The sequence below is a fragment of the Oncorhynchus clarkii genome, chromosome 17 (assembly GCF_045791955.1).
Source record: "Oncorhynchus clarkii lewisi isolate Uvic-CL-2024 chromosome 17, UVic_Ocla_1.0, whole genome shotgun sequence".
Classification (NCBI taxonomy): Eukaryota; Metazoa; Chordata; class Actinopteri; order Salmoniformes; family Salmonidae; genus Oncorhynchus; species Oncorhynchus clarkii.
The window spans coordinates 35148151-35173470 of record NC_092163.1 but is presented as its reverse complement, the minus strand read 5'-3'; the positions used below and the strand labels follow the sequence as shown (position 1 = coordinate 35173470).

The window sequence follows — 25320 nt, the reverse complement described above, 5'->3', positions numbered from 1 at the left end:
TCTACCGTTTCTTAGACTTGCTTTAAATGAGAATGACAGATCTCTAACAAACATTTCTATGTGAATTTGGTAAGGTCGCATCCAAAAATGTACATATTGCAGCTTTAAAAGTTTGAAATCATGTCATTATCCACTCTGACAGCTAGATGATGGCAGAATTCCAACTGTAATAATCACTAGGCCAATCAATAGGCTACGTTTCCTGTGTTGATGACAGACACTTCCAGACACTGAAAATAATGACACCGTATAGCAAAATAGTAATACCATGCAACATGTCTGTCTGGGAGTAGTATGTATCTAAGATATTGTCTGCTGCCAGGTAGCAAGATGTTTAGGGTCCATCAATAGCTGTGTGCAAAATTGCAAGTATTAGTAACAACTTGCCATTGTTGTAAGTGATGTCAAAAGAGCAGAATTGCAACACAACCATTGTGTCAATGGTCTCTTGATAATTCCTTGTTGATAAGGTTGACATCTGATATTTATAATGCTCCTGCAACAATGTTACCTTACATTTGGTGTTGTGTTTCTTCAAAGGAAGAGGGTGCAGGAGGGGGTGGTGGGTAGCTTAGGCTTCACTAGAGGAATTCTGGTGGGAAGGTGTCCCGAACACTTATCTAAAGAAAATACATGTTCAATACACTGCAATCAAGTGGGCCACCCAGTTTCAGTTCTTCTGTGCTTGTCTATTTCTCATTAGTTTTCGGTAAATGTTATTGAAGATAAATATGAATGATTTTTCAAATAGGCCTAGTAGTAGTGTGAATTGTCAACATACTGTGGAGAATCACCTTTTTACACGAACAAGATACTGTGATGAATCAGTAGTTCTTCACGGGCACATATACATCTTTGCCCATTTCATGAACTGACTAATCAACATTTCATGCGTGTGTATATTATTTTCTTATACTTTTGAAATGTTGAAGATACATTTTTACAATCATACCTCTAGTTTTTGTTGTCTTTTGGCAGGAGGTTTCCATTGTGTTCATTGCCTGTGTGTTTAGTTCAGAGCCCTCGACTAAATAGCATACAGGATACTTTGGTCAAAAATGCAGTCAGGGTTAAGGGTTACAGAGACCAGATCAGATTCAGTGGGTGTATTGATCTGTTACGAGATCAGTTTGTGTCATACCCTCATCACAGCTGCTGTCTCTGTATTCCCTCTGTCTTTTCACTGGCTTTTTGTCAGGTAACGTTTCATCCACGCTTTCAACTGCTGACTTCACTTCCGGAACCTTAGACTACTTCACAGCTTTTGGAAAGTCATCTAAAAAGATAGGTACTAGTTGTCCTTCCCTTAATGTTCTTCTATCTGAAAAGTGGAAAACATTAGCAATTTCATAAGCCTGACTAGGACTGTTTGTGGAGCACTGTTAATGAATTCAATCGAGGCCAAAATGACAATAAATTGGTCCAACAGTATCTACCTCCAACAGTGGAAAATCTTCTATTCGTCAAGATCTCAGCTAGGCCAGCCACTGTGTTTGTGTCTGTTAGTCTCCACAGCAGGCATCTTCAGACCTGGTGTAGTACTGACACAAAAGTGGTCTTCTGTCCTCTCTCCACTCGTATGGCCCTCTGCCAGATCTCCGTGGTCGGTATCCATTTTACAATTGTGTTTCTCCTGTGGTATTTGTACACACCAATCTTGGATGAGCTGCATGGGTCCAATAGCAGAGGTTCTGGATGGTGGAACAGCACCTTTCCCTCTTTCTCAACTACCTCCACAAGCTCACAGCTCTCTCCATCTTCCAACAGGTAGGCCTGGTCCTTGCTCTTTTTTGTGGTTCATTTTTTTGGCTGTTCAATTGGCCTGGTCAGACTCTCCTCCAGTTTGTTGGCTATTTGAGCCATCGGACTCTTTCCTGATCACACAATCTTCTTGATTGTCTGCAGGTGGTTTTCAAACATGAAAGCACTGGAATTGTCCAGGCCACCAAACCTGACACCATCTGTTGTGCAGCATGATGTGCGTTTTGTAGACAAGGAAGGTGGCCCCGTGAAGTTCACGTCCTTTTTCAACAAAGTACTGCAGCAGGTTGTGAGCATAGTGGTGATGCTGCTGTACCAGTGTTGGTACTAGTGTTGCAACCCAACTGCAACACTGAAGGTCAAGAAAGGCTGGTAGGAAGGTCCTTCTCTGAGGACAGCCTTAGGCACCAGTTTCCCTGTGTACAAGAGAAACTGGCAGAACTCTTGCCTTCCATTTCTCAAACTCATAGAAGCCTTGGGGGGTGCGGGCAAAGATTGAGGGGATCGACGACCTCAACTGTAGGAACCAGCTGCTCACCTCCCGCACCTGACCGGCAGAGATTCTCATCCCTTTCTCCCCTCTACACCAGGTCACCTGGAGTTTTTTGGTGACCCCTAGGCAGGCCTGGTGTATGTAATCGATGGGGAAACACAGCACCTTGTCAACCGGGAGGTCAGACAGTGGTGTGTTGCCGTGATGGTTCTCTGGCTGTGTTTGAGCGTGGAGTTATGCATTTGTGCGCAAGGTTAGGTTAGTTGTCTCCTGGTATGTCAATCGGTTTGAACCAGTCCCCCCGTGTAACATTTGGGGTTCTTGACCATGGATCTTGCTGGAGTATCACACACAAAGCATTGGACTGTTACTTTGATGTTCCTCCCTCTGTAGTCCAGGCCATTCATCAAGATCTCATCTAGGTCAGCCACGTGTCCTCTAGGAACACAAAGTTAGTCTGCCTTTTCAGTCCACAGGTCAGTACTGTTGGGAAAATGGTCACTGGACTAAGCATGACTGCTCAGAGGACAGGCCACTTCTCGAGGAGTTTTGACGAGAGTACGGGAAGTGGATGTCACTTGTGGATGGCCATGGCTTTGCAATAGTTTCAGTAGCTTATCCACATAATTGTGCTTCAGCTTGAACTCACTGGTCAAAGCAGCCAGGTCTACGGCCAATTATGTGCCCTTGGGGATTCTGTCAAGGTCTGATTCATTATTCATTGCTGATGCCCCTGCCATTCCAGGCAGTGGGTGAATCCACCCCACTTCCATAGTCTTCCACGACAGGGTCTTCATGAGGGCTAACATCTCTTTCCTCCAGCTGCCGTCCTCCATCCCACTTGCATAGCTTTCACATGACTCTTCCATGACAGTGTCTTCATGAGGGCTGACATCTACAAATTGTTATGTTATGGCGGTAAGCAAATTGAAGTGTGTCTAGGGTGACAATTGGTATCCAATTGGTAGTTACAGTCCTGTCTCATCGCTGCAACTCCTGTACGGACTCGGGAGAGGCGAAGGTCGAGAGTCGTGTGTCCTCCAGCTACACCAATGTGTCGGAGGAAACATCGTACACCTGGCGACTGTGTCAGCGTCCATGCGCCCAGCCCGCCACAGTAGTCGCTAGAGCGCGATGGGACAAGGACAAACCCTCCCCTAACCCGGACGACGCTGGGCCAATTGTGTGCCGCCCCACGGGTCTCCCGGTCGCGGCCGGCTGTGACAGAGCCTGGACTCATACCAGGATCTCTAGTGGCACAGCTAGCACTGCGATGTAGTGTCTTAGACCACTGCACCACTCTGGAGGTACCGGTGATAGGATCCTTGACTAGCCTCTCAAAGCACTTCATGATGACAGAAGTGAGTGCTACAGGGCGATAGCCATTTAGTTCAGTTACTTTTGCTTTTGAAGCATGTGGGGACAGTAGAGTGGGATAGGGAGAAATTGAATATGTCCGTATACACACCAGCTAGCTGGTCTGCACATGCACTCAGAACGCAGAGGGGGTGAAAAAGGTGTTTAGCTTATCCGGAAGCAAGACGTCGGTGTCCACGCCATGGCTGGTTTTCCTTTTGAAGTCTGTGATTGTCTGTAGACCCTGCCACATACGTCTCGTGTCTGAGCCACTGAATTGCGACTCCACTTTGTCTCTATACTGACGTTTTGCCTGTTGGATTGCCATGCGGAGGGAATAACTACACTGTTTCTATTCTGCCATATTCCCAATCACCTTGCCATGGTTAAATGCGGTGGTTCATGCTTTCAGTTTTGCGCAAATGTGCCCATCTATCCACGGTTTCTGGTTAGGGTATTTTTTATTAGTCACATTGGGTACAACATCTCCTATACACTTCCTGATAAACTCAGTCACCGTGTCAGTATATACATTGATGTTATTCTCTGAAGCTACCCAGAACTTATCCCAGTCCGCGTGATCAAAACAATCTAGAAGCGCGGATTCCGATGGGTCAGACCAGCGTTGGATAGTCCTTAGCACAGGTATTTCCTGTTTGAGTTTCTGCCTATAGGAAGGGAGGAGTAAAAGGGAGTCATAGTCAGATTTCCCGAAAGGAGGGCGGGGGAGGGCCTTGTATGCATCCCGGAAGTTGGTGTAACAGTGGTCGACTGTTTTAGCAGCGCGAGTACTACAGTCGATATGTTGATAGAACTTTGGCAGACTTTTCCTCAAATTTGCTTTGTTAAAATCCCCAGCTACAATAAATACAACCTTAGGATATGTGGTTTCCAGTTTGCATGAAGTCCAGTGAAGTTCTTTGAGGGCCGTCGTGGTATCGGCTTGAGGGGGTATATATACGGCCGTGAGTATAAACGAAGGAAAATCTCTTGGGAGATAATAGGGTCGGCATTTAATTGTGACCTATTCTAGGTCGGGTGAACAAAGGGACTTGAGTTCCTGTACGTTATCACAATTACACCATGAGCCATTAATCATGAAACATACACCCCCGCCCTTCTTCTTCCCAACCCAATTGGGAAGAACCCAATTGGCTGGACCGACTCAGACAGTATATCCTGAAAGATCCATGTTTCCATGAAACAGAGTATGTTACAATCCCTGATGTCTCAATGGAAAGAAGCCCTCGCCCTGAGCTCGTCAACTTTATTATCCAGTGACTGAACATTTGTGAGTAATATACTCTGAAGTTGTGGGTGGTGTGTGCCTCCTAAGTCGGACTAGATGACCGCTCTGAGTACCTTTGCCATCGTTGTTTTGGGTCAGCTTCTGGAATGAGTTCAATCGGGGTGCGAACAAAGGATCCACTTCAGGACAGTCGTATTCCTGGTTGTAGTGCTGGTGAGTTACTGTCGCTCTGATATCCAATAGCTCTTCCCGGCTGTATGTAATAACACAAAAACATTTCTGGGCTAACAATGTAAGAAATAATACAAAATACTGCAAAGTTTCCAAAGAGCGAGATGCGAGGCAGCCCTCTCTGTCGACGCCATTACAATCTGAGCGCTCTGGAGCAGGTTTTCATCAAGGATCTCTCTGTACTTTGTTCTGTACATCTTTGCCTCGATCCTGACTGGTCTCCCAGTCCATGCCACTGAAAAACATCCCAACAGCATGATGATGCTGCCACCACCATGCTTCACCGGGATGGTGCCAAGTTTCCTCCAGACATGACGCTTGACATTCAAGCCAAAGAGTTCAGTCTTGGTTTCATCAGACTAGAGAATCTTGTTTCTAATGGTCTGAGAGTCTTTAGGTGCCTTTTGGCAAACTTCAAGCGGGCTGTCATGTGCCTTTTCCTGAGGAGTGGCTTCCGTCTGGCCACTCTACCATAAAGGCCTGATTGGTGGAGTGCTGCAGAGATGTTTTTCCTTCTGGAAGGTTCTCCCATCTCCACAGATGAACTCTGGAGTTCTGTCAGAGTGACCATCGGGATCTTGGTCACCCCCCTGACCAAGGCACTTCTCCCACAATTGCTCAGTTTGGCTGGGCGGTCAGCTCTAAGAAGAGTCTTGGTGGTTCCAAACTTCTTCCAATTAAGAATGATGTAGGCCACTGTGTTCTTGGGGACCTTCAATGCTGCAGAAATGTTTTGGCACCCTTCCCCAGATCTGTTCCTCGACAGAATCCTGTCTCGGAGCGCTACGGAAAATTCCTCGACCTCATGGCTTGGTTTTTGCTCTGACGTACACTGTCAACTGTGGGACCTTATATAGACCTTATATAGACCTTTCCAAATCATGTCCAATCAATTAAATGTACCTAAATAAGTTTTTTCTGTTTTTGTATTTTTATAAATGTGCAAACATTTCTAAAAGCCTGTTTTCACTTTGTCATTATGGGATATTGTGTGTAGATTGCTCAGGATCTTTTTTGGAGTATTGCTGTAATTTAACAAAATGTGGAAAAGTCAACGGGTCTGAATACCCAAGGCACTGTACATGTAAGTCGATGTAAAACATGGAGGACCACAATAATAACCCACAGTGGAATGCTCAAAAGTAACAAATATTGTTTCTCATCACACAAACTGTGACCACTTTGTGTGTGTCACACAAAACATTGGAGTAAAACAAGCTCATATTTTTGGTTATTGATAGCTTTTTTCAGTGTCATGTTGAAAGAGTCAAACAATAGTTAAGTGTCAGAACTTATTCTATTTCATATCATTCTATTGCAATATGCAGTTCCAGAAACAGCCCCGCCAATGGTTGAACGCAAATAATCCAGTTTCTGTGCCAGATACAATCCAAATCAAATCAAATTTTATTTGTCACATACACATGGTTAGCAGATGTTAATGCGAGTGTAGCGAAATGCTTGTGCTTCTAGTTCCGACAATGCAGTAATAACCAACAAGTATTCTAACTAACAATTCCAAAACTACTGTCTTATACACAGTGTAAGGGGATAAAGAATATGTACATAAGGATATATGAATGAGTGATGGTACAGAGCAGCATAGGCAAGATACAGTAGATGGTATCGAGTACAGTATATACATGAGGTGAGTATGTAAACAAAGTGGCATAGTTAAAGTGGCTAGTGATACATGTATTACATAAGGATGCAGTCGATGATATAGAGTACAGTATATACGTATGCATATGAGATTAATAATGTAGGGTAAGTAACATTATATAAGGTAGCATTGTTTAAAGTGGCTAGTGATATATTTACATAATTTCCCATCAATTCCCATTATTAAAGTGGCTGGAGTTGAGTCAGTGTCAGTGTGTTGGCAGCAGCCACTCAATGTTAGTGGTGGCTGTTTAACAGTCTGATGGCCTTGAGATAGAAGCTGTTTTTCAGTCTCTCGGTCCCAGCTTTGATGCACCTGTACTGACCTCGCCTTCTGGATGATAGCGGGGTGAACAGGCAGTGGCTCGGGTGGTTGATGTCCTTGATGATCTTTATGGCCTTCCTGTAACATCGGGTGGTGTAGGTGTCCTGGAGGGCAGGTAGTTTGCCCCCGGTGATGCGTTGTGCAGACCTCACTACCCTCTGGAGAGCCTTACGGTTGAGGGCGGAGCAGTTGCCGTACCAGGCGGTGATACAGCCCGCCAGGATGCTCTCGATTGTGCATCTGTAGAAGTTTGTGAGTGCTTTTGGTGACAAGACGAATTTCTTCAGCCTCCTGAGGTTGAAGAGGCGCTGCTGCGCCTTCTTCACGATGCTGTCTGTGTGAGTGGACCAATTCAGTTTGTCTGTGATGTGTATGCCGAGGAACTTAAAACTTGCTACCCTCTCCACTACTGTTCCATCGATGTGGATAGGGGGGTGTTCCCTCTGCTGTTTCCTGAAGTCCACAATCATCTCCTTAGTTTTGTTGACGTTGAGTGTGAGGTTATTTTCCTGACACCACACTCCGAGGGCCCTCACCTCCTCCCTGTAGGCCGTCTCATCGTTGTTGGTAATCAAGCCATTAGTTAAAGGAACCCAATCCAATGCAGTGCAATCCACCATCACTGTATAATGAAACCAGGAAAAGTAATGCACCTAAGCTGAGATCTGGTGTTTGGTGGCTGTAAACCCAATATAAGTGTTATGATACACAGAATGCATTTTAAAACAGTGAAACAAGTTTTCTTCAGTCTGAATATTGATGTTTAAGACACTTTTTGGGGTTTCGATGTATGTAAAAGGTAACATCAAAACACAAAAAATACTGTATGTATTTTCCGACACTGTCTCTCATACAATTAAATACAATTGCAAATTGGCTTTCTTTTGTGTCACTTTATGCATTGTGTATGTTATTTATTTATATTTTAAAGGGGAATTTCACCATGGGGGGAATATGGGCTTGTTTTCATCACGTCCGAGGCATTTCTAGGTCATAGGCACAGAGATTAGATTTAGAGCAATATCTAGCCTAATAGAAAGAAATATGGCATAACCCTCAACCTTTGACCAGTGACCAGGCCATACAAATGTACCTAGGTAGGTAGGCAGACAGTATCTAGCTACAGCCATGTCTAGAAGGCATGCTTAGGAAAATAACATTTTATACTTATTTTTGGATTGGGGGGGCCCCTGAACTTGCCCATTCGGTAACCCGGTCCTGGTCGGACCCCAGGAAGAGTAGTTGACATTGGCATTGGCTAATGGGGATCCCAATAAAATCTAAATCTACACTTGTTTTCCAACAGATGGTGCTATGAGCCAAAACATTGGGACTGAGTAATGCATTTCTTATTTGTAATGGATTATGACTTTGAACAATAACATAACATTAGATGCAACAACCATTATATCAAATAATTAATGTAGCCTAATAAAAGCACAAATCCAGAAAAGGCAAGTTTATTGTAGTCTTTGAGAAAAAAAATGTCATTTTTATACTAAGTAGCTAATACTTTTGTAATGTGGAAATATATGTAGATGGATAGATCCAAATAGATACATGTATGTCTTTTTTGTGTGCTTTCCCCCTCAAGAATGTTGCTTGTGGCAATCACAGGACTTTTCATTGGAGCGACTCAGACAAAAAAGGTGGATAAATTAAGATAGTTCACTCTGGCCGTTTTCCATTGAAACAAATGGTCAGTTCCTGTCTATTTTAAGGGGTGGCTCTCCCATAGTTACCAATGCAGCTGGGTCTGGTGTACTTAGTTCATTGCCTTCAATTGAAAGGGAACAAATGAGGGAGTGGGACTTTTCGTTTCCTCTTCCATCTCTGACTCAGAAGGAATGCTGTCAAAAGGTTCAGTGCTATGCGGGATCCTTGGGACGTCCCTACACTAGACCTTAACCCCGCTTTACCCAAACTCGGTTCTCGGGACCCTGCGCTAAACCTTAACTATAATCCTTACCTAAACCCAAATCCTTCATTCAACCATTTTACATTTAAATTTCAATGGGCTAGGGACGTCATTATAAATAAATAAATACAAATGTACTGACTTGCCTAGTTAAATAAAGGTCGAATAAAAAAAATATGTCTTAACGATTCAAGATAGCACGGACCCTGCCAAAAGTAACGTTGTAGCTGTCTGAAAATATTGCCTGTTGGTCCGCGTCATCCAACAATGTTATACATTCTGATTAATATCACGTGGATTATCAATTTCACTGCTTCATCAATTTAATCATTTAATATGGTTTGATCATGTATAAATATATTTATTTAGGGTAGAGTTTGAAACAATTGTTAGTATACATTCAGGCATGTAAACAGACATACTCACCCCCCCTAAACCAGAGACTTTACCAGAGATACTGTATATAATGACGAGATGCTTGTGTCTCCGCCTTAACACAATGATTCGTTGTCCACAGAGCGGAAACGGTGGGCTGTCAAACTCCGATATAAACTCCGATATAAACAGTACACTCGTAACAACCTAACCATTACGAAAATAGCTATACATGTTTATATTGACTAAATTCATAGTCGCCCTCCCCCCATACAAAAACTCATCACTTGCTTAATAATGAATGATCTGCTTATCGTGGACAGATTTTGGGCGGGGTAAACCCTCTCGCTTCGCCTTTTCCTCTCTGACCCTAAACAAAATTTACGCAAGACATTTCGCGGGGTTGATATACCGGGCGGGTGCTGAAACGACATGAGGGCAAAAGTTGACCTGTTGGAATTATATCTAGCTAGCAAGGTAGTTTATATCGATCTGTGATTCGCAAGGACAATTACTTGAGATATAGGACTTGCTGGGTCATCGTTTAACAGCTAGGTTGCGTGTTGGAGGGAGTTTCGCTCCGCTCTTTCCCATTTTTCGCATACGTTCAAGCTTGCCAGGAGGCAAGCCAGGCGAAAATAGTCCAACAATGCCTCCCATCGACAATGACACTGGGAGGAATCAACTAAAAACTCGGATACAGGAGCTTATTGATTCAAACCAAGTGTTGGTATTCAGTAAAAGCCACTGTCCATTTTGTGTGAAAGTAAGTCCAACATGTTTGTTTTTACTTTTTATCTACCTACCTTGCTAGCTAGTTAGTAGTTGCCGGTTACTTGCTAGCTTCTGACATAATTAAGTAACGTTAAATGACTACAGTAACACGCAGGATAGATAGATGGGTAGTTAATCCAGCGAAGATAAAACGGGATTCAAGCAGCATATTTGTTTTGCTTTCAGGTGAAGGATCTGTTCAAGGAACTGAACGTGAATTGCAATGTGGTGGAGCTGGATCTAATTGGTAAGGAATTGTTCACAGGAAGTGGTGGCAAGGTTTTTTCTTGGAAGGCCGGTGTACAGCATTCAAAAGTCTGACATGAAGTTCTCTTTGTTATATGACCAGTATTTTTCTAGCCTCAGTAAAGTTGGCTATACGTTTTAGGATATCATTGAATTGGCAATGGAAGTTCAAAAGCTATTAAGTAGTACTCTACTAAGGATCCACGCCTCTAGACCAGTTGCCTCGTCATTCAGTCAGTGTGGACTATCAAGTGCTAAATTAGTAAATTAAATTATCTTGGGAAATGTTGATGGACCATACACACATTTGCAATATGTCTTTTGAATGGTGAAACACTAAAATATGTACAGGACCTGTTATTCTACTAATGGGTTGTTTCCTCAAGCTCACCTTAAAGCTGTTCCTTATTGCTTTATCTGAAATTTCTCACTTGTTAATGGTTGATCAGAAGGTTAAAAAAAAGGCTAATGGGTGCCCTTTAATAAAATTAACATTATTTTTACTTGCATAGTCAATATGTTAATGTTTTACCACAGAACACACTGCCAATGTTTGTTAGGGCCACCACAAAATGTGCTGAGTCACTCCCTCAATCTCTTTCTCTCCTCTGGATGCTTGGCCATTTTATCTCTCACCGGTCACAGCTGTTCTGGTAAATACACACTGGGCACTACATAAATTGCTCTGGAAAATACACTTAGAAAAGATTGCCAGTACTGAATTATGCAGTGTATTTAAACGGTTTTGTTTGCAGAACAGACCCAAAGTACATTTGCATCAGACTGAACCCACTGTCAGCACTTAGAATTCAAGTTGTATGTTTTACGTTTACTGCTGACCCCAATTAGTCGACTGGCCGATTGTTTGTTCGATAGGCTGTTGGTCGAGCTAGATTTGTTTTAATCGAGCAGAAGCAAATGTGTATATATTTTTCATAACACAGGGGACACCAGTCTTATTCGACGACGATCTCAGTGTACTAATCGATTGCGGAGACCGCGGGGATGGCAAAGTCCATGAAGGGGAGTGTGGCTAAGATGCCCAATGCACCCCTCTCTCCAGAATGCACTCTCTCCTGCCAATTTGTGCACATTCATTGTTTCATAAGTTCATTTGTGTGAATTGTTTACATTTGACTGTCAGTCTCAATCAGTTCCCCATTACATTTCACCATTACTACATTTACTGTTAATTCCTATTATTTCTAATCTACAATGTTTGTTTTGCTAATTTCTGTTAATGCATTCAATATATTATTATTCCAGTCTTTTACCACTCTCATTGAGTGGAATGTTGTTTGCAGAGCGCACAACCTATACTACTCAAGTTGATTTAATTCCATTTGTGAATTTTGTCAACTTATTAATTGTCTTTTGTTTGGAGCACTCGTGTCAATGTTGCGTTAGGACGTGCACCTGATTAGGCCTATAGCCTGCGCACAAATATAGGCATATAAATGTGCCCATTTGGGGATTTGATAGTATTTCCGATCGAATTAACGCATCGCCACTAATCCGCTGTAGAGCTTCTCAAAGTAATATTTTCTTCACCTCAAACAGCAAGCAAACGTTGTCTGTTTTTACATCATTGAGAATGACAACACATCCGCAATGTATTTGACAAATCCTATCAGCTCTGTCCCTTTCGTTAACCACTCGGTGTGAAAGGGAAAAATGTAATTCTGATCCATTGGAAATGTCATAAAATAGGCCTACCTGTTTTCTTTTTATCCCTTGTGCAAATAGCTTACAGCTGGGTCTGTCCTGAGTTCACTGGCACAGGAAACTGAGGACCCAGAATATTTTATAAAATGTTGCAAGTTAATAGTTGATACAGTGTTGCAAGTAGTTTTTTTTTTGTCAGGGACACCTGTAATGTTTATACATGTACTGTTTGTATTAGAGGTCGACCGATTAACCGGAATGGCCGATTAATTGGGGCCGATTTCAAGTTTTCATAACAATCGGAAATCGGTATTTTTGGGCGCCAATTTCCAATTAAAAAATATATATTATACCTTTATTTAACTAGGCAAGTCAGTTAAGAACACATTCTTATTTTCAATGACGGCCTAGGAACGGTGGGTTAACTGCCTTGTTCAGGGGCAGAACGACAGATTTTCACCTTGTCAGCTCAGGGGATCCAATCTTGCAGCTGTACAGTTAACTAGTCCAACGCTCTAACCATTGCACTCCACGAGTAGCCTGCCTGTTACGCAAATGCAGTAGAAGCCAAGGTAAATTGCTTGCTAGCATTAAACGTATCTTATAAAATAACAATCAATCATAATCACTAGTTATAACTACTAATCCAGTTTAGCAGGCAATGTTAGCCAGGTGAAATTGTGTCATTTCTCTTGCGTTCATTGCACGCAGAGTCAGGGTATATGCAACAGTTTGGGCTGCCTGGCTCATTGCGAACGAATTTGCCAGAATGTTACGTAATTGTGACATAACATTGAAGGTTGTGCAATGTAACAATAATATTTAGACTTAGGGATGCCATCCGTTAGATAACATACCGAGCGGTTCCGTATTTCACTGAAAAAATAAACGTTTTGTTTTTGAAATGATAGTTTCCGGATTCGACCATATTAATGACCAAAGGCTCGTATTTCTGTGTGTTATGTTATAATTAAGTCTCATTTGATAGAGCAGTCTGACTGAGCAGCAGCAGCAGGCCCGTAATCATTAATTCAAACAGCACTTTCGTGCGTTTTGCCAGCAGCTCTTCGCAAAAACAGCGCTGTTTATGACTTCAAGCCTATCAGCCTAATGGCTGGTGTAACCAATGTGAAATGGCTAGCTAGTTAGCTGGGTGTGCGCTAATACCGTTTCAAACGTCACTCACTTTTAGATTTGGAGTAGTTATTCCCCTTGCGCTGCAAGGGCCGCGGCTTTTGTGGAGCGATGGGTAACGATGCTTCGAGTGTGGCTGTTGTCGATGTGTTCCTGGTTCGAGCCCAGGTAGGGGCGAGGAGGGGGACAGAAGCTATACTGTTACACTGGCCATACTATAGTGCCTATAAGAACATCCAATAGTCAAAGGTATATGAAATACAAATGGTATAGAGAGAAATAGTCCTATAAATACTATATTAACTACAACCTAAAACCTCTTACCTTGGAATATTGAAGTCTCATGTTCTGAGCAAGGAACTTAAACGTTCGCTTTTTTACATGGCACACATTTTTACATGGCACATATTGCATATTGGCACATATTACTTTCTTCTCCAACACTTTGTTTTTGCATTATTTAAACCAAATTGAACATGTTTCATTATTTGAGGCTAAATTGATTTTATTGATGTTTTATATTAAGTTAAAATAAGTGTTAATTCAGTATTGTTGTCATTTATTACAAATGAATCAAAATTTTAAAAATTGTCAGATTAATCGGCATCGGCTTTTTTGGTCCTCCAATAATCGGTATCGGCGTTGAAAAATCATAATCGGTCGACCTCTAGTTTGTATGAATGTGACTTATGACCCTAGTGCACATGTCAGAGATATGGTTAATTTCATATACATTTAGCTGCTACTCTGCTAACATCTCTTAACTGTTGTCTAGATGATGGATCAAACTATCAAGAACTTCTGCTTGAGATGACCAGACAGAAAACTGTCCCCAATGTCTTCGTCAACAAAACCCACATTGGCGGCTGTGACAAAACAATGCAGGTATGGATCGTTGTAGCGTAAGATTTCAAGAACAACTTCATTGTCATTTCACTCGTGTTTTTGCAAATGTCACCAACTTTTGGAATGATCCTTTTTTTAAATTACATTTTAGTCATTTAGCAGATGCTCTTGTCCAGAGTGACCTTAAAGTAGTGAATGTATACATTTTCATACCCCCCCATATTGGTTCCCATTGGGAATTTAACCCACAACCCTGGCGTTGCAAGCGCCATGCTGTACCAACTGTGCCACACAGGACCCATAACTCAAACTTCTGCTAAAATGTCAGGTTTTGGCAAAAAAGAAAAGTGACATTTACATTTGATGTCATAGGTTCCCCTTGCATTTTAGCATGTGGTAAATTATGCCCACCTGCAGGCTTTAATTGCATTGCAATATTACTGACGAGTGTATTTTGTCCATTTGCCAGAAACAAGGGTTGAGTGGATCTATTTGGGTCAAGTGTGGTTATAAGAGCCTGATGCCACTGCCAAACTTCTATTTACATGAACATGGCTACTTAAGAACACCCAAATCTAGAGTCTCCTCTTCATTCTACACTGAGCTGCAATTAGCTTATGAAACTCTGTTTTTGTCTTTTCATGCGTAGCATAAGGTGGCACTTTGCCAGCATGACACAATAGCTTATGTTTTACTTGAAGCCACCAACACATTCTCCTTCAGTGTATAATGTATTTTTATCCTTAAAATGTACATATGTTCTGTCTCCTGCCCTTATCTTGGAAATGCTGGTTTAGTTCCGTCGACGGCATTAATAACACCTTTTTTTTTCTGGATCATAAATCAGCATGTCGGGTGTCCTTACTGCATTACATTAGTTTTTTTCCCACCACAAGCTGAAACATGTTTGTGTGCCTTTTTAAGATTTTGTTGGGTTAATGTTGTTCTTGCAATGGTAGCTGACCACCTGTCATCCTCTTCAGGCCCACAAAGATGGCATCCTGCAAAAGCTACTGTGCGGGGAGAATGAGGTCTACGAGTACGACCTCATCGTCATCGGGGGCGGATCGGGAGGCCTGGCCTGCTCAAAGGTGAGAGCCTCCCAGACAGTGCATCTCAAACCAAGCATAACTACAGGTGTTGCGGCCCTTGAAGGAAGGCTCTAGTCTATCATGGGCTGTGTCTGAAAGCATTACTAGCTGTCCAATCCTTGCTTCCTCTGTCCTTGTTTCCTCAATTCCTCTCAAAACGGATTGGAGGAGAGGATCCAAGGTTTCCCTCAAACCTTCTTCTCTAATGAGCGTTGACTTCTAGTAATGTTTTCAGACTCTGCGAAATGAAGTTGCCACGAGCAGCACCGCAGATATTGAGATGCAACACCTCGCTCTCACACAGTATCTGTGTATGGGCACGTGTTCGTTTCGCCCTGTTCACCTGAATGGTAGCCAGGGCACCAAAACAGTTGAGAAGTTGAGGCTCGAGCTTCAACGCTCTTTGCTGCAGAAATTTACCCTCTACGCTTTTTATTTTCTGAGTATTGCTGAGTACCTTTTAATCAAGTTGTCTAAATGGACATCTGCCCTCTTGTGCTTCTCATGGGATAGGAGGCAGCGACGCTGGGGAAGAAGGTGATGGTGTTGGACTATGTGGTGCCCACACCGAAAGGGAACTCCTGGGGTGAGTAGGGCTTCCCTGGCGTACTGCTTACGTGTCACTCTTCTTCAGCCAACCTTGTATTAACTTTAAGGGATTACCGAGATCAGGTTTACAGTGAATTCATTCAGATTGTTTAAAGAGTTTATTGACGTGCAATGGGAATTTTATTACTTTTATGTGATTGAGAACTACACGACATGACTAAGTATGTGGACACCTGATCGTCGAACATCTCATTCCAAAGTCATAGACGTTTAATATGAGGTTGGTTCCCCCCTTTGCTGCTATAACAGCCTCCACTCTTCTGGGAAGGCTTTCTACTAGATGCTGGAACATTGCTGCAAGGACTTGCTTCCAGTCAGCCACGAGCATTAGAGAGTTCGGGCACTGCTGTTGGGTGGTTAGGCCTGGTTCTCAGTCGGCTTTCCAATTCATCCCAAAGGTGTTCGATGGGATTGAGGTCAAGGCTCAAGTTATTCCACACCTATCTCGACAAACCATTTCTGTAGGGACCTCACTTTGCGCATTGGTGACATTGTCATGCTGAAAAAGGAAAGGACCTTCCCCTGTTGCCACAAAGTTGAAGACACAATGTCATTGTATTCACTGGAACTAAGGGGCCTAGCCCGAACCATGGAAAAACATCCCCAGACCATTATTCCTCCTTCACCTAACTTTACAATTGGCACTATACATTGGGGCAGATAGCGTTCTCCTGGCATCTGCCAAACCCAGGTTTGTCTGTTGGACTGCCAGGTGGTGAAGCGTGATTCATTACTTCAGTTTCCACTGCTCCAAAGTCCAATGAGCTTTACACCACTCAAGCCGACACTTGGCATTGCGCATGGTGATCTTAGGCTTGTGTGCAGCTGCTCGGCCATGGAAACCCATTTCATTAAGCTCCCGACGAACAGTTCTTGTGCTGACGTTGCTTCCAGAGGCAGTTTGGAATTCTGTGAGTGTCTGTGAGTGTTGCAACGGAGGACAGGCAATTATTTTTTTTAAATGTACCCGCTTCAGCACTCGACAGTCCTGTTTTGGGAGCTTGTGTGGCCTACCACTTCGAGGCTGAGCCGTTGTTGCTACTATACATTTTCACTTCGCACTAACAGTTGACCGGGGCAGGTCTAGCAGGGCAGAAATTTGATGGACTGTCTTGTTGGAAAGGTATCATCCTATGACGGTGCCACGTTGAAAGTCACTGAGCTCTTCAGTAAGGCCATTCTACTGCCAATGTTTGTCTCTGGAGATTGCATGGCTATGTGTTTGATTTTATGCAATGGGTGTGGCTGAATTAGCCGAATCCACTAATTTAAAGGGGTGTCCACATACTGGTATGTATGTACAGTTGAAGTCGGAAGTTTACATACGTTTAGGTTGGAGTCATTAAAACTCGTTTTTCAACCACTCCACAAATTTCTTGTTAAGCAAACTATAGTTTTGGCAAGTCTGTTACGACATCTACTTTGTGCATGACACAAGTAATTTTTCCAACAATTGTTTAGACAGATTATTTCATTTATAATTCACTATCACAATTCCAGTGGGTCAGAAGTGTGCATAGACTAAGTTGACTGTGCCTTTAAACGGCTTGGAAAATTCAAGAAAATGATGCCATGGCTTTAGAAGCTTCTGATAGGCTAATTGGCATCATTTGAGTCAATTGGAGGTGTACCTGTCTATGTATTTCAAGGTCTACCTTCAAACTCAGTGCCTTTTTGCTTGACATCATGGGAAAATCTAAAGAAATCAGCCAAGACCTCAGAATTTTTTTTTGTAGCCCTCCACAAGTCTGGTTCATCTTTGGGAGAAATTTCCATACGCCTGAAAGTCCAACATTCATCTGTACAGACAATAGTATGCAAGTATAAACACCAGCTCTGTTTGGAGGATTGGGCCAAGCTTCACCCAACTTATTGTGGGAAGCTTGTGGAAGTCTACCCAAAACGTTTGACCCAAGTTTAACAATTTAAAGGCAATGCTACCAAATACTAATTGAGTGTATGTAAACTTCTGACCCACTGGGAATGTGATGAAAGAAATAAAAGCTGAATGAAATCATTCTCTCTAATATTATTCTGACATTTCACATTCTTAAAGTAAAGACCCAAGGCAGAGAATTTTTACTAGGATTAAATGTCGGGAGTTATGAAAAACAAATTTTAAATGTATTTGGCTAAGGTGTATGTAAACTTCCGACTTAAACGTATGTGTGTGCATTTTTTCTGTATCGTTGTTAGTATTGGATTACGCTATTGACTGAAAATGAAAGAATGAGAATACCAAATTCCTGCCAAGTGATTAGCCTGGCTTGTGCTAGCAAAGTTATTTTATTGTTTGGTATGATCTAATGTGTTACACTTTTACGTGAACAAGTATTATTACTAAAAGATGCACAGCCTTGAGGAAAGTTTGGTGAGCAGATTCAACATGAGTTCAAGAGTAAAGGACTGCTGCTCGCAGACTTTACAGGAGGTGATGATCCTGAACTCTCTGTCCTGATCGGAGCAGACTACTACTGGCAGATAGTATCCAGCAAAGTGGAGAGACTAACAGAGATGCTAGTTGCTTTAGAGACCACTTTTGGATCGTCGGTGTAGGCACCAATGATGTACGATACCATGTGGAGTTACCATGAAAACACAAACGACTAGAACCCGAGACGACTACAGTTCAGACTGCACGAGATCGCAGATCGCATGGCAGACATCAAGAAAGCCTTTCTACAGATATCCCTAGCTGAGAGACAGCGACTCCGTGAAAGTCCTGTGTGTCACCAAATGGAGAAAATTAAGAGGAGCTGTGTGCTGATGATGACGAGTGGTATTTGGAGCTTCCCCAAGTCCATTCTTGCTCGCAGCTACAATCAGGAAGCACCTGAAACAATACAAAACAGAACAACCAGGAGTTGTAGAGAGACAAAGAGTGACTCGATGTAGATTACTTAATTTCAACTTCACGCAATGTTAGAGGCTTACTCTGTGAGCATTTGCTTTGCAGTTGTATCGACTCTACTGTATGACTCTACTGAGCTCAAAACAAAATGGGAGGAGAGTACAACAACTGACCACACGTTGGTGGCAGGGACACGGAGCAGTGCTGAAAATGTTAGGCTTAGTGTAGAAACAATAAACTGATTACTTTGTTTGACCTCAGACCACTACTGTACATTCTAAAGCAAAAGGAGAATGCAAAGAGAAGGGTTTTGCAGTCATTTTGCATGCATCTTCGACCCTATTGGCATCCTGACCCCCTTTACCAGGATCAAGTGTGTGTTCCAGGAAATGTGGGACTGACATGGGACTCAGCTTGGACAAAAGAGTGACCACTGGATTTGACACTAGAATGTGTTCAGAACTACACCATCTTGCCATACCAAGGTGGTATACAGAACAGACATGCAGCCTCAGAAAAATCATACCCTGAAACTAGACCTGTTCTGTGACAAGAGAAAAGGCTTACAGTGCAGTATCTTACCTGTAAGGTGTAACACAAAACAGAGAAACAAGTCCAGGATGGCCCCTCAAGAAAATGACGCTGCCATGCCTGGAGCTGTGATTGGAGCGAGACTAGCAAACAATCTGACCACACTGAAAAATGGTACAAACACAGATCAGAGTGTGGACAGACACGAAGATTGTGCTGCATTGGATTTGCAGTTCAGCTCAAAAATGGAAACCGTTTGTCGCAAACAGTGACGGAGATCCAGTCCTTGACCAACTGAGAGTCCTGGTCACACAATGAAGGGAAAACAAATCCAGCCGATCTCCCTAAGGAGGACAAACTGTTCAAAACATTAGAGCCAGCTATGATGGAACGGACCTAGAGATCAGTCAGAGGAAGCTAATAAGGTCCCGGAAGAGGTCATCACAGAACTTAAGTCCAGTCACTAGGTCAATGTAGAGGTCACTGTAAACAACACCGACATCACTGAACCATTGTTGGAGCTCGACGGGTACAGCAAACTGAAAGGAGTGTTCACAGTGACTGCCTGGATATAGCAATTCACAGCCAATGCTCATACAGACACAAGGTGAACTGACTGCTGACAAACTGTTTGAAGCAGAAAAGTACTGGCTCAAAGTAACACGCGTTTCAGTCAGGAGATCAAACTGCTGAAAGCAGGAAAAAAACTAAACAATGACTGTGAAATGGACAAGGAAGAACTACTCAATGTAGGAGGAAGAATGCAACAGTCCAACATACCATTCAGAGAGCCATGGGTTCTGCCCAGCAAACCCAGATACTCAGAAATGCTGATGTAGTACTATCATGAGAAGGTGATGCATTCTGGAATATCAGTCACTCTAGTGCAAATCAAAGATACTGGATCTTGCGTGCTAGTCAAGAGCACCATGGCTAGATGCACAATCTGCAAGAGATTCAAAGCAAAGGCCGGACAGCAGGACACTGCTTTTACCAAAAGACAGAATAACTGAATCCCCACCACAGATGTGGATCTTGCCGGATCGTTTTACATGAAAGCAAATGGTTCTGTGAAGAAGTCCTACATTGCGCTGTTCACTTGTGCTGTTCCCAGAGCAATAGATTTGGATCTGATCTCAGGTCAGTCAAGAGACATTTCATGTTAGGTTATGCAGAGTAACTCATTCTGACAATGCAAAAACGTTAAAGGGAGGTGGTCAGGACTTGAAAGCTCTTTAGAAATCAATAAAATATCTCCCAACTCTTGGAGTTCTTCTCAGAAAGAGGCATTGCCTGGAGGATCATCATCGGCGAGTGAGCAGCCTGGTGGGGCAGATTCTGTCAGATCAGACTTGTCAGATCAGTCAAAACATGCCTGAGAAGTTCTCGAGAGCTTCACTCAACTTTTGAAGAAATGTACACACAAAATATGAAAATGCACTCACTACTATAAATCGCTCTGGACAAGAGCGCCTGCTAAATTACAAAAATGTAAATGTAATGTGCACAGTCCTGATGGGTTGAAGCAATCCTAATCTCTAGGCCTCTGACCTTCAAGTACAATGAAGTGATTGAACCACAACTCCTGACACCAGCCCACTTCCTGGCGCCCAAGCTATTTCCGAATGATACTCAACAAGGTAGGAAAAGACATGCAGATGTAAGTACAGGCAGAGACTTGTGACCAGCTTCTGGAACAGCTGGCGAAGAGACTACTTGCTGGACTTAGTCAGCACACAGCCCACCACACTAAAAGTGGGTGACGTTTGCACTCATCGGAGAAGATGACACCCAGACAAACCTGGAAACTAGGGAAGATCAAGTAACTTTTTCCAGGCCGAGATGGCCTAGTTAGGTCATGTTCAGTTTGTGCTATCTCGGGGACTTTGTTGAGACCTATTCAGTCGATTTAGGTGAACAGTTGTTTATTGGGGGGGTTGTGGTAACCTGAATGGATTACGGAGTTAAGTTTTACAGTAAATTCATTGATTATTTACAGTTATTTACATATGTACAAGAGTAATAATTGTATTACATTTCATGTGATGGAGATTGAGAACTATCTGTTTTGGATTACGCTATTGACTGCAAGTACCAGAATGGATTTGCGACAGGAAGTGATGAGAATGCTCCAGTTATAAACAAGTGACGAGTGATTAGCCTGGCTTGCACTAACAACTTTCTTTATTGTTTTGAACTGTCTAATGTGGTGTAATGTAGCGTGAACAAGTACTATAAGCTTTCATCTTATACCTGACGTCTCAAGTCATTACTTTGAAGATAGTTTTACTATATTACGAGTGTGTGTGTGTCTTCAACCTAACTTGCAATTGTTTTTTTGTTGTTTCAGACATACAATCTTACAGAAACTGCTGCAGGGCCACCGACGCATAAATCAAAATAGCTAGCAGAATACCGCTGTTTTCAGTTGCAACATGTCTGCATGTTTCAATGGGATCTAAATGAAATCTCCAAATGTGTGATTCTGTACGTGTCCCTGAACAGGCCTGGGTGGCACGTGCGTGAACGTGGGCTGCATCCCCAAGAAGCTGATGCACCAGACAGCCCTGCTCGGGACGTCCATACAGGACGCCCGCAAGTTTGGCTGGGAGGTGCCTGAGGAGACAGGTAGGCAGGCGTCTGTTAGGTTACTGTGTCTAGTTAGGTTGCAGTGTCTGTATTAGCCACCTCATTCAAAGTTGTATGCTTCTAAGGATATTTGGAACAGAGCCACGGTCAGTGCTAGACATGAAACATGAGGTGTAAGAGTACACTTTTTTTTCTTTGAAAACATTCAACATATAATGAAGAGGTCAAAATGTAATACTTCCAGCTGAGTACTTTTTCAGTAAGGGTAACAAATGACTAAATACACTTTTTTGTTGACTTTGTCATTCTGGTCTGGTTTCCAGTGAAACACAACTGGGAGACGATGAAGACGGCAGTGAACAACTACATTGGCTCGTTGAACTGGGGCTACCGGGTGGCACTGCGCGACAAAAACGTCAACTACGTCAACTCCTACGCAGAGTTCATCAAGCCACACAAAATCAAGGTTGGCACCCTATACATTTATAAGCAAATGTCTAACCATGGTTATTTTCTGATGCGTTTTAATTATGAATTGACTTGCCTTACATTTTCATACTTAATTTACTGCCTTACATTTTCATACTGAATTGATTGTCTTCTAATGTTTTTTTTTGTTGATGCACAGCACAATGTATTCTGAAACTGGATAGAAACTGTGTTAGTTCCTTGGCTTATCGTAAACAATCCCCATAGATATGTAATGACTCCATACAAACACACATCACAACACTTAGTACAGCAGCTAATGTTCCCCTCGTGGACGCTTTCAAACCACACCCTTGAATTGATGCATCAATTAATTTAAACCATACTGTAGTATTGACGCAACAGACTGGGATACGCTGGGTGACTTAAAACGACTATTCTTTCAGTGTGTAAGAGAGCGTTTGACACCCTACTTCCCCTCAGGCGACCAACAAGCGAGGAAAGGAGACCTTCCACACAGCAGCTAAGTTTATCCTGGCGACGGGCGAGAGACCGCGTTACCTGGGCATCCCCGGAGACAAAGAGTACTGCATCACCAGGTGAGACCACCCCCTCCCCAATTGCTCAGGCGTTGCATGCATCAACCAATGGTTGTGTACCATGTCATTGACTGTGCCGTCGGGCACCAGATTGCTATAACATATGATGTGGGTTGCTGATAGGTAAAATACCTATCCTGATCTGGCATGCATCAGCAACACCTGGACAGAGTAATGTGCCCATTATTTAACCCACAATCCAATTTGACTGCTGTCCAGCCAGTGGAAAGCCCTCATTATTCAATCAACACAACAAGATAGTGTATTCAGAAAGTATGCTGACCCCTTGACACTCTCCACAGTTTGCCTTATTCTAAAATTAACCCCCCCCCCCCCCCCCCCCCCTCATCGATCTACACACAATACCCCATAATGACAAAGCAAAAATGTAAAAAAAAAATATATATATTATTTTTTTTGCAAAAGTATTCAGACCCTTTACTCAGTACTTTGTTGACACACCTTAGGCAGAGATTACAGCCTGGAGTCATCTTGGGTATAACGCTACAAGCTTGGCACACCTGTATTTGGGGAGTTTCTCCCATTCCTCTCTGCATATTATCTCAAGCTCTGTCAGGTTGGATGGGGAGTGTCGCTGCACAGCTTTTTTCAGGTCTCTCCAGAGATATTCGATCTGGTTGAAGTCCAGGCTCTGGCTGGGCCGCACAAGGACATTCAGAGACTTGTCCTGAAGCCAATCCTGAGTTGTCTTGACTGTGTGTTTAGGGTCATTGTCCTGTTGGAAGGTGAACCATCACCCCAGTCTGAGGTCCTGAGAGCTCTGGAGGAGGTTCTCATCAAGGCTCTCTGTACTTTCCACAGAGTAACTCTGGAGCTCTGTCAGTGACCATTGGGTTCTTGGTCACCTCCCTGACCAAGGCCCTTCTCCCCCGATTGCTCAGTTTGGCTGGGAAGCCAGCTCTAGGAAGAGTCTTGGTGGTTCCAAACCTCTTCCATTTTAAGATTGGTGGAGGCCACTGTGTTCTTGGGAACTTCCCTAGATCTGTGCCTCTACACAATCCTTACACGGAGCGCTACGGACAATTCCTTTGACCTCATGGCTTGGTTTTTGTTCTGACGTGCACTTTCAACTGTGGGACCTTATGTAGACCTTATATGCACCTGAGCTCAATTTCAGGTCTCAGACCAAAAGGTCTGAAGACTTATGTAAATAAGGTATTTCTGTTTGACATTTTTTGGTAAATTTGCAAACATTTCTAAACCTGTTTTTGCTTTGCCATTTATGGGGTATTGTGTGTAGATTGAGGGGGGAAATCATTTAATCAGTTTTAGAATAAGGCTGTAACGTAACAAAATGTGGTATAAGCCAAAGGGTCTGACTACTTTCCGAATGCACTGTATAAACACACTGCAGGTGGTTTCATTAGTGTACAATGTAGTAAAACTATTTCCATCGGCATTAGAAACGGAAGTTTCTTATTGGACAAGTTCAGGTAATCCCCCCCTTCAGTCAGAAAAAGCATAGTGAAATGTGGATGGACATAAGGGATGTGGAACATTGCCACTAAGCTTGTGCACTGGAACACACACACACACCTTCCCCAGGTGAGCTAAAATATCTAATTCTCACCACAGGAGGTCTTGTATCTCAGGTCATTCATTTAATAAGGCTATAATCTCCCACCTGTCTAAACACAGGTTGTCTAGAAGCTGAACCTCTTTGTGTTGGTGGGCTTTTGCTAACCTACATGTCATAGGGACAGACCCTGGTATCCAGACCCTGGTATCCAGACCCTGGTATCCAGACCCTGGTATCCAGACCCTGGTATCCAGACCCTGGTATCCATCTCTGTACCCTTTAAAGCAAATTGTATGCCTGATAGTTGTTTTGTGACTGAATACATTTTCAGATTACATTCTTGTCTACTGGCATCAAAGTTTACACCCAGACCCATTTCAGACTACATAACCAGCCTGACTTTAGCCTGACTTTTCGTTTGTTTATAGTTTGGGAGTTTAACGGTTAAAGTAAGTTATTGTGTCTAATGCAGTGGTCACCAACCTTTTCTGATTCAAGGTCACTTTCGGAGTCAAAATCCAAGCTGAGGTCTACCACTCAGATTAAAAAAAAATATGTATATATATTTTTAAGCATGACTCATAAGCCTATGCAACATTAAACTAATATAAACTGCTCTGTAAGAGTGAGGTTTGTGCAGTCGGCCTAATATATTATCACGTCATATTGGCCATATTGTTCTTCTCAGACCATATTATATTTCAAAACTTGAGCTAAATAGATCAGTTGTAAGCTGAGCATTCTTTAAAAAAAAAAGTTACTGGATTTTTCTGATTGTTAGTCTCAACGAATGGAAGGATATGGCAGCGGAGGGTCCGCCTCTCGTAGTTCCTGCTCTCTCCCTTCCTCCGGTGAGACTGATCAGAGTGGTCAGTCTTCCACCTGTATTATTTCTACATCCTGCACAAATTCATGTTTCTATGGCCAGAGAAAGTTAAATATTCCTTGATATTAAAACGGAAACAACGAGCCCCTAAAAATAAAAATGCAAGCCTATCGATTGGCTACATATTCATTGCAGCTGCAGTGCTGGTTGGTTGGTTGGT

General features: G+C 42.7%; 1 protein-coding gene across 3 annotated transcripts in view; it reads left to right on the top strand.

Annotated features, from left to right (window-relative positions):
* The first annotated feature begins 9722 nt into the window (after positions 1–9722).
* The window catches only part of LOC139370737 (thioredoxin reductase 1, cytoplasmic-like), a 29147-nt gene continuing 13549 nt past the window's right edge, over positions 9723–25320 (top strand). For 2 of the 3 annotated variants that reach the window (XM_071110404.1, XM_071110403.1), the window contains exons 1-8: positions 9759–10136; positions 10331–10391; positions 13965–14074; positions 15019–15126; positions 15640–15712; positions 21623–21745; positions 22030–22172; positions 22619–22734. In XM_071110404.1, the coding sequence (XP_070966505.1) occupies positions 10020–10136; positions 10331–10391; positions 13965–14074; positions 15019–15126; positions 15640–15712; positions 21623–21745; positions 22030–22172; positions 22619–22734 (851 nt within the window). In that variant the 5' untranslated portion in view covers positions 9759–10019. Of the gene's footprint in view, positions 10137–10330; positions 10392–13964; positions 14075–15018; positions 15127–15639; positions 15713–21622; positions 21746–22029; positions 22173–22618; positions 22735–25320 lie in introns of all 3 variants that reach the window. The other variant, XM_071110402.1, reaches the window with a different exon arrangement.